Source organism: Saccopteryx bilineata, chromosome 1, assembly GCF_036850765.1.
Source record: "Saccopteryx bilineata isolate mSacBil1 chromosome 1, mSacBil1_pri_phased_curated, whole genome shotgun sequence".
NCBI classification, from domain to species: Eukaryota; Metazoa; Chordata; class Mammalia; order Chiroptera; family Emballonuridae; genus Saccopteryx; species Saccopteryx bilineata.
Genome location: NC_089490.1, coordinates 74,709 through 85,157, shown reverse-complemented (window position 1 = coordinate 85,157; position 10,449 = coordinate 74,709). Strand labels below are relative to the sequence as shown.

General features: G+C 37.8%; 1 protein-coding gene across 1 annotated transcript; it reads left to right on the top strand.

Annotated features, from left to right (window-relative positions):
* The first annotated feature begins 369 nt into the window (after positions 1-369).
* On the top strand, positions 370-5,179 carry TSBP1 (testis expressed basic protein 1). Its single transcript, XM_066266436.1, has 2 exons — positions 370-409; positions 4,218-5,179. Exons 1-2 carry the CDS (start codon positions 370-372, stop codon positions 5,177-5,179), a joined length of 1,002 nt encoding a protein of 333 aa, XP_066122533.1.
* The last annotated feature ends 5,270 nt before the right edge of the window (positions 5,180-10,449 follow it).

Sequence of the window (10,449 nt, the reverse complement as noted above, 5' to 3'; positions counted from 1 at the left end):
ACTGCTTTTTTCTAAATTCAAATTTCTCTATTTCGGATTATTTCATGTATGGTTCGGCTCTTCAAGGAAATCAGATGAAACAATGTAGAATCATAATTTTAAAACTCTGTAAGCATACAATCATTAGAAGCAAGTAAGACTTAAATGCAGTGAGATACACTTCAAGCATCTCAAACATTCTAAACATGGACAAACATAAAATACACTTTATACTTCATTATGGTTAAGCCTCCCTCTTTTTCTCAGTTTCCACTAGAATGAGGGTTGGTTTGTGATTGGAGGGAGAGGCAGTAAAGTTAGAAGAGACAATTCTTTTCTTTCAATTAATAGTACAGGAAACAACATGCATTACAACAGCCATGAGCAGAGATGCGTCTGTTCCCTCCAGGGTCCTCCCCTCATGGGGGAGGTGAAAAGACTGTGTTTTCCTTATAAAGGAGGAAGGGAAATTATGAGAAGGACTCACAGGCTAAGTCTCTTCCTGAAGGTGAATTAGTTCTTAACAGATAGGTGCTTTTTAATTGCCAGAAAAACAATCAGTTTCATTTTGGTTAAGTTTTTGGTTTCAAAATATATATTCTTACTGACAATATTTCAAACATATTCTTCCCAGCTAATGTTTTTTATCATTATTTAGAAAATTAAACTTAACAGGATGACATTGATCAACAAGAGTACATAGATTTGGGGTATTTTAGTAAAGGAAAGTTAAGGTGTAATTCATTGTTAAAAAGAAAGACTTAAAATGAATCGACCCATCAGACTTCATCATATCTTGAGTTAAGTTCCTTATTGTCTCAAGTCCACATGGAACCAAGTAGTATATGAACTTTGTAAATGCTGAGTCATGGCCTGATTCATCTCTCTAACACTCATCAGATCATACGGATTCTACACCTCATTATGCTCTTGCTGACAGCCACTGGATTAAGAACCTGATAGGATTAGTTTCCTCATCAAGCCAATGGTCCATTTTCTGCATTATTTCAGTAACCTATACTTATAATTGTTCATGAGATCATCATTTCTTGATCTCTTTCAGCTTTAACAAAACTTACCCAATTAAATTTTTCTTCCAATTTAAAATTTTTAATCAGCTAGAATACAATCATTGCCACGGTCTTGATCAAATCATTCAATTTTATTAGAATCTATTGTATAAGCTACTGCCTTCTGTACGTGGACGATTAGCCAGGGTTTACAAATATTTATAGTATGAAGCTTATGAGGTCCAAGGCAAAGAAAAGATTTATGCACTGTCTAGAAATCTGGAAGAAAGGAGACAAGAACATTGAAACTGGTGGAATAATGATTTGTGCCTCATTTCTGTAATGCAAAGTTGAAATAAAAGTGAATCTCACTTTATGGGATATCTAGATTCCTGAAAAATAAACCCTAACAAGTCTAATTTCTGTTAATTAAGTTTAAGATAGAAAATATACAGCAAAAATGTTAAAACAATAAAGGGTATGAAGATACTTTGGGAAGTGACTAGAGGTATTTCTTAGTGTAGTGGGGAAGGAATAAAATTCTTTAAAATTTTTACAAAATTAAGCAAAGTGTAGCTAAAATAAACATTGATTATTTCCAGGGCTCCAGTAGCTTGCCATGATTGTATAGTGGTTAGAATATTGATTATTTCCTTAAATTCTAGAACACCTCATTTTGATTGACAAAGTCTATATACTATTTAGGAAATAAATTTAGGTTAAAAGTGGGTCATACACAGTAGTAAACTTGAAACTAATTACCCCCAAGAGATGGTAAAAACTAAAAAATACTCATATATTGCCCTGGCCAGTTGGCTCAGCGGTAGAGCATCGGCCTGGCATGCAGGGGACCCGGGTTTGATTCCCGGCCAGGGCATATAAGAGAAGCGACCATTTGCTTCTCCACCCCCCCCCTCCTTCCTCTCTGTCTCTCTCTTCCCCTCCCGCAGCCAAGGCTCCATTGGAGCAAAGATGGCCTGGGCGCTGGGGATGGCTCCTTGGCCTCTGCCCCAGGCGCTAGAGTGGCTCTGGTCATGGCAGAGCGACGCCCCAGAGGGGCAGAGCATCGCCCCCTGGTGGGCAGAGCATAGCCCCTGGTGGGCGTGTCGGGTGGATCCTGGTTGGGCGCATGCGGGAGTCTGTCTGACTATCTCTCCCCGTTTCGAGCTTCAGAAAAATACAAAAAAAAAAAAAAAATACTCATATATTTTTAAGACCAGCTTGTATAGAGGTACATTCCATAGAGTTAGTGAAGTTAGAAGCTTCAGTGGAAAAACGTGCTCTTCTCCACACCACACCATACCACACCCTAAACAAAATATGTGTCCACTGGATCTCAAAATATCCTGGGCTGTTTTTCTCAAAAGAGAAGTGCTTGGGGTATATTACCACTGATTTTCATCAGAAAATTGTAAATGAGCTTGTCTAGAATAAAATTTCAATACTCATATTTTATTAAACAAGCACTAGTGAGAAAAATACACAAAAAGGTTCAGAAAGCATTAATGCAGGGTTGCTAATGTAATTTTTATTTTGGTGCCAAAAGTTAAAATACCAAAAGAAAAACAACAGGAAACTCTGAACTCAACATCCATATTGACTTACAGTTACTTTCTTATCTAATACAAGTGTGTCTCACTTTTTACAAATGATAAAATACAGTTGTGTGTATATCAGTTTTCAAACAACAGACTCAAATCATATCAAAAAAGCTGTTAATATTTTTAAAATTCAAATAATTAAGTTTTAGGCAAGAAATTCTTTTATAATGGTTATTCCGTTAACCATTCCTCTAAATTATTTGGTTGACACTAAAAACAACTCATTTTGATAGTTCAGAGAGTTTTTGCCTGTACTATCTCATTCGGTTGTAGCGATAGCCAATATTTATTGACTTCTTACTACATTCCATGTGTGGTACTGAGTGCTTTACTTAGGTGACATGATTTAATCCTCATAACACTTCAGTGAAGTAGCTACTACTTTTGCTCCCATTTTACAGATAAAAAGAAAAGTTTGCCCAAGGCCACCTAGTTAGTTAGGTATAGAGCCAAGATTTTTAACCAGTCTGTCTCTAAAGGCTATACTATTTAAACTATTTGTCTAGATACTTAAATAACTCTACAAAGTGTACAGAACAGACTAAGTAGAAGGAGTGGATCTTTGGAGATTAACCCAAGTAAACCCTGCTAGCCAGAAGTAAACCCAGGTGTTCAGATTCAACTTTTAAATTCAAGATTCTTTCTGCTGTATTAATATAAAATGCTATTTTTTTTTTCAAAGAAAGACATACTTTCTGCTCCATAGCACAAATCCACACAATTCTTCTTGGTAACACAGATATCCTTTCTTTCCTTAATTTATAGAATCAAATTCTAAAAAATAAGAATAATAATAATTAATAGAAGCTAGCTAACAAATTCAAGTTTATTAGGTAACACAGAAATAAGATCTAGCAGAGCTGATTAACCTATACATAATAAAGGGATCTGAAATTTTTGCAAAGCGAGTTATCAGATATTTCAAGAAACCGTCTAATAGTAGTAGTTAAAACTGAACTCTGAAGTATGAATACTCAGGTTCAAATCCCTGCTCTACCACTGGGTAACTTCACGACCACATCCACATTTATTTAAACTTTCTGTGCCTCAGTTTCTTCATCTGTAAGATGGGGGTAATGATAGTCATTGTGAGGATTAAATGAATTAATACATATAAAGTGTTCAAAATGGTGAGAGCCTGGTGTGCAGTAAGCATTTAATAAATATCAGCTAGCACTATTATTACTCTTGTAGAATGAGATGTGATTTTATTCTACATAAAAATTATACTGAGTTTTCTTTTTCTGTTTTAAGGAACAATATTATTTGAACAATTGTTTATAAAATTAAATTCTATTTCCTTTCAGAATACATTCTTCTTTAGCCTATCGAGCTTTATTCATTAGCCATAGCACAGTGAACTGTCAGCTGGCTCATACCACATATTACCTCTTCTTCCATTAATCTTCCAACTTATATTCTGGAATGTTATCAGTACTTAAATATAATTTAGTGTAGCATTTCATCATTTTATATTTTCAGGGGGGAAAAAAAAACAAGTTATCTTCACTCTGTCAGTTTTAAGACAAAAGAAAAAAAAACCAATAATGGGGTGGGAAAGTAGGAATAAAGAGAAAGAACTTTTCTGAATCATGCACTCTTGTTGTGTGCTCAGTTATATTTCCAGGTTACATGGATGGAGGACATGCAAAAAAATCGGTTTCCGGAGTCCTGGCTCCAAAAAGTGGAGGCACAACAAAGTCTAAGAGTAGCCGAGAAGAAAGCAAGGAAGCAGTCAAGAAGGAAAAGTTATCCACCAAGTCTGATGAGTTCTTGAAGCGCAAAACAGAGTCACAAAGCAAAGCAGAAGGCATTGAGTTGGAGAAAGGCAAGATAGGAATAGAGGCCAAGGTGAAGGAGAGTGAGGCGGGAAGACCACAAGGACAAGAAGCCCAGGTGAAGGAGAGTAAGATGGGAAGACCACAAGGACAAGAAGCCCAAATAAAGGAGAGTGAGGCAGGAATACCACAAAGACAAGAAGCCCAGGTGAAGGAGAGTGAGGTGGGAAGACCACAAGGACAAGAAGCCCAAATAAAGGAGAGTGAGGCAGGAATACCACAAGGACAAGAAGCCCAGGTAAAGGAGAGTGAGGCAGGAAGACCACAAGGACAAAAATCTAAAGTAAAGATTGAGCCTGAGATACTACAAGAACAAGAATCTCAGCTGAAAGAAAGTGAGGATGACATACCAACAGGACAAACATCTGAAGTAAAGAAGAGCGAGTCTGAAATGCCAAAGGGACAAAGAGCTAAAGGAAAGGAGGGTGAGGATGCGACGGCACAAGGACAAGAATCCAAAGGGAAAGAGAGTGAAACCGGAGCACCAAAGGGACAGAAATCTAAACAAAAGAAGGCCGAGGCACCACAAGGGGCACCACAAGGACAAGAATCTCAAGGAGAAATTAAGAATTCTGAAGATAAAAATGATCAGGACAAAGAAAAGAAAGATGTAGAAAAGAAGGGAGACACAAAAGAAAACAAGGCCCAAGCCAAGGAAGATAGTGAAGGAAAGGACAAAGCTAAAGGAAAGAAAGAACCTCAAGTCAAGGGTAAAAAAGCAGGAGCTCCAAAAAAGGGTAAAGACAAGTAGAGGAAGGAAATACAGCACAAGGAGGAAGAGTGAAGGTAAATGAAAGAAAAGTCTGTAAGACAACTGATTGGTCCCCCTCCTCCAGATCCAAGCCAGATCCCAGCCATTGCTTAGACGGATTATAATTATAGACTCCCTTCCATCTGTACATCTGCGGAGTGTCTGCTCTTTAGAAGTTTCACCATTTTTAGATATCTCAGCTAAAAACTTCAGTTTCCAACTGTTTTTATATTTATACATTGATACTCGTATTGCTTAGTCAAGAAAGACTGGATACTTTTTTTCTTAAATAAAACATTTGATTAAATAGATGTGTAAGAATTTTTGACAAATACATCTCTGTGATAGCCTAACCAACCAACCAACAACTTTTCATAGTGGGCCAAATGTTTTCAAAGCACTGTTCTAGCAAAAGGGGTATACAGAAAATATATGTTAGCATCCCTGGAGTCTAATAGCTTGTCACATATACAGTGTGTCTGTAAAGTCATGGTGCACTTTTGACCAGTCACAGGAAAGCAACAAAAGACAATAGAAATGTGAAATCTGCACCAAATAAAAGGAAAACCCTCCCAGTTTCTGTAAGATGATGTGGCAGCATGTGTGCGTGTGCAGATGATGACGTAACACCATTTATACAGCGGAGCAGCCCACGGCCATGCCAGTTGAGATGTGGACAGTACAGAGGAAAATTCAGTGTGTTCTGTGGCTCGCTAAATTTGAATCTGTGACCAAAGTGCAACGTGAGTATCAGCACGTTTATAATGAAGTGCCACAACATAGGAATAACATTACTCGGGATAAGCAGTTGAAGGAAACCGGCAGTTTGATGGAGAAACCCCATTCTGGTAGGCCATCAGTCAGTGACGAGTCTGTAGAGGCTATACGGGATAGCTACCTAAGGAGCCTAAAAAATCTGTGCATGAGCCCACATCGAACTGCACTGAATAGGTATGAAACTGGGAGTGTTTTCCTTTTATTTGGTGCAGATTTCACATTTCTATCATCTTCTGTTGTTTTCCTGTGATGGGTCAAAAGTACACCATGATTTTACAGACACACTGTATAAGTGATCTAATATGAAAATTCTTGAAAAACTAAAATTAGAATATCAAAATATACTTTAGATCAGTGGTTTTCAACCTGTGGGTCGTGACCCCAGCAGGGTCACCTAAAGCCATCGGAAAATACATAATGCCTATCAGGTATTTACATTCTGAATCATAACTGTAGCAAAATTACAGTTATGAAGTAGCCACCAAAATTATTTTTTGGTTTGGGGTCACCGCAACATGAGGAACTGTATTGCGGGGTCACGGCATTAGAAAGGTTGAGAACCACTGCTTTAGATGAACAATATAATAAAAGTTAGCAACCTCTTGGAATAAGAAGGTAAAAGGAATGTGGTGAGAAAGGGAATGTGGTGTGTGATACATCTCAAAAGATGGATGGCTAAGATGTTGCCCTGCTGATAATGCAGAAAGAGAAGAAGAAAGCCAAAGGGATTAAGGACTGCTGTGCTATCCTTTAGGGGGAGAAGGCAACTGAATTGTTGCAGCAGAGTTCATGAAAAGTATTCTGGGGTATAATTTTGAAAAGGAGGGTAAGAAGAAGATTCTGAAAGGATTTGGAACACAATTCTGAAATTTGTATTATACTCATCAGGCACTGGAAGCTTTCTGGGGCATTTGTGAAGGAGAGTCAAGTGAATAAGGTTGCATTACTAAAATGTTAATTTTGTGATTGCACAGAAGAGACTGAAAGGAAGAAACATGGTAGTGAATCTAGTAAAGAGGTGCTTGGAATAGTAAGTGATGAGAAAATAAATAGAAGGATTAGATATGAGATGTTTTTCAATTAAGAATCACTACATCAGGTTGATTGACTCCATATAAATAAGGGGGGAAGTGAAACTGATGACTCCACAATTTTTGAAACTGGGTGACAGAAAATCAATACAAACTAGGAGCTAGTGTGTGGGGCAGGGGAGGAACAGCAAATTGTTGAGTTAGAAGGAACAAACAGGAATGTTTACCAGTTGAGAGATATCTGAAGGTCAGTCAGTTCAATGGAGGTAACCATTGAAGCTATCGGAGAAAATGAGCTCCCCAAAGGAGCAAGCACAGAGCTAGCAGAAGCAGAGCTAGTACAGGCACAACAACTAAGCCTCTGATACATAATAGCTTGAAGAAGAAAACTCAGATAGGAAGATATAAAGAAAACCTATATAGTGAATGAATTTCAAAAATAAAAAATAGAAGATAGCCAAGACATCAAGGCGAGTAAGGACAGAAAGATTTGATTATAATTGTTACTTGGATATTTCAAAGATAGGTAGCTAGGAAAGAAATTTAATCAGGCAGAAAATAGAAAAACAGGTAAGTAGTTGGAGAATGTGCTCTCCAATAAAGTCTATTTTAGTCTGCTTTAACAGCATAGTTTTCAGGAATTTTATTTTTATACTACTCATTCTGCGCTGGTTAACCCATACTCTGAACATTATACTGTATTCAATTCTGTCATGGGATATGGATAAACTAGAATACCTTGAGGAGAGACAGATTATGATGACCCAAATCATTTCAAGGGGACCCAAATCATTTCAAGAAAGTAGGAGTTCCACAGTTTCACCTGGGGGAGAAAAACAAACAAGGAGACAATAAGAATTATTTTCAAATATATGAAGGTTCATCATGAATTAGAATACTGTGCTTGGTCCCAAGGAAGTAACACCAGTGAATGAAAGGTTCAAAGTAACAGCTTTTTGTCTCAAAATAGGAAAAGTGGGATACCTAGAAGAGTTTAGGGCATCGTAATCTTCGGTGGTAATGTACAGAGGAGATTCTTAGGAATCAGCTTCAGTGGTTGGAATGGATTACCATTTTCTTTTTAGAAATTTAATTTAATGGGAAGACATTGGCCCATAAAAGCACCTAGGTTTCAGGAAAACATCTTCATAGCATTTGAACTGTTCATTACATTGTGCGCCTATCACCAAAGTCAATTTTTTTTTTTTATCTTTCTGAAGCTGGAAATGGGGAGAGACAGTCAGACAGACTCCCGCATGCGCCCAACCAGAATCCACCCAACACGCCCACCAGAGGGCGATGCTCTGCCCACCAGGAGGCGATGCTCTGCCCCTCTGGGGCATTGCTCTGCCGCGACCAGAGCCACTCTAGCACCTGGGGCAGAGGCCAAGGAGCCATCCCCAGCGTCCAGGCCATCCTTGCTCCAATGGAGCCTTGCTGCGGGAGGGGAAGAGAGAGACAGAGAGGAAGGAGAGGGGGAGGGGTGGAGAAGTGGATGGGCGCTTCTCCTGTGTGCCCTGGCCGGGAATCGAACCTGGGACGCCTGCACGCCAGGCCGATGCTCTACCACTGAGCCAACCAGCCAGGGCCAGTCAAATCATTTTTTGTCACCATTATACATTTGTCCCCCTTTACTCTCCTCACCCCTCCCTCTGGTAACCATTTCACTTTTGATTATGTCCATGAGTCTGTTTTAATCCCACCTGTGTGTGAAATTATATACTCCTCAGCTTTTACTGTTTTACTTATCTCACTTAGCATAATGTTCTCAAGGTCCATCCATGTTGTCTGTCATAAATGACAATATTTTATCATTTCTTATAGTAATATTCCAGTGTATATATGGACCACATCTTTATCCAATCCTCTGTCAAGGGACACCTTGGTTGTCTCCACATCTTGGCCACCATGTATAATGCTGTGATGAAGATGTGGGTGCATATGTGTGTGCATACAAATGTTTTCAAGATTTTCAGGTACACACCCAGTAGAGGGGTTGCTGGATCATGGTAACTCTAAATGTTTTTAAGAACTGCCATATTGTCTTTCATAGTACTATAACTGTTTACATTCTCTCTAGCAGTGAAAGAAACATAGCCTCTCCAACACTTGTTGTTACCTGTCTTGTTGATAACAGCCCATCTAACAGGTGTGAGGAGGTATCTCATTGTAGTTTTGATTTGCATTTCTCTCAGAGCTAGAGAAGGTGAGCATCATTTCATATGTCTATTTGTTGTTTGTATATCATCATGAGAGAGAAATGTCTGTTCAAGCCCTTTCCCCATTTTCATTTTTTAATTTTATTTAGAAATTAAATTTAACGAATGACATTGATCAGTAGGAGTATATAGGTTTCATAAACATCTCTAGAACATCTGAGTTGTTGATTATGTTGTGTATCCATCACCCAAAGTCAAATCACTCTCTGTCACCACATACTTGTCTCTCTTTACCCCCTTCCTCAACCCCTCCCCCACCATCTCTTCCCTCTGGTAATCACTTTTTTTATCTATGTCCATGAGTCTCACTTTTATATCCTATCTATGTGTGAAATCATACAGTTTCTAGCTTTTTTGATTTACTTATTTCACTAAGTATAAAGTTCTCAAAGTCCATCCATGTGATCATAAATGGCAATATGTCATCATTTCTTATGGCTAAGTAGTATTCCATTGTGTATATGTACCACATCTTCTTTATCCAATCCTCCATCGAAGGACACTTTGGCTGTTCCCATGTCTTGGACATCATGAATAATACCGTGATGAACATGTGGGTACATGTGTCTTTACATACCAATGTTTTCAAGTTTTGGGTAGATACTCAGTAAAGGGATTGCTGGGTATATGGTAGTTCTATTCTTAATTTTTTTTGAAGAACCACCATACTTTCTTCTATAATGGTTGTACTAGTTTGCATTCCCACCAGCAGGTCCATAAGTTCAGTACCTATGTTTTCATCTATGTAATTTTTTTTCAGATCTTATATTTAGGCCTTTGATCCATTTTGAATTTATTTTGTGTGGTCAAGTTTTAATTTTTGCATGTGGCTTTCTAATATTCTCAGCACCATATATTGAAAAGACCTTCTTTTCTCCATTGTGTGTTTTAGGTTCCTTTCTCAAGGATTACTTGTCCATATATATGTAGTTCTATTTTGGGGTTCTTGATTCTGTTACACTGGTTTATATGTCTGTTTATCCACCATTTCATACTGTTTTGATTAACATGGCTCTGGAATATAGTTTGAAATCAGGCAGTGTGAGATTTCTGGTGCTTTTTTTTTTTAGGATTGCTTTGACCTTTAGAGGTTTTTTATGGTTCTATACTAACCTGGTGATTTTTTGTTCTATTTCTTTTAAAAATGACATTGGAAGAAATAAAAAGAAAAGAAAAAAGAAAGAGAGAGAGAGACATTGGAATTTTAATGAGAATTGCATTAAATTTGGATATTGCTTTGGAT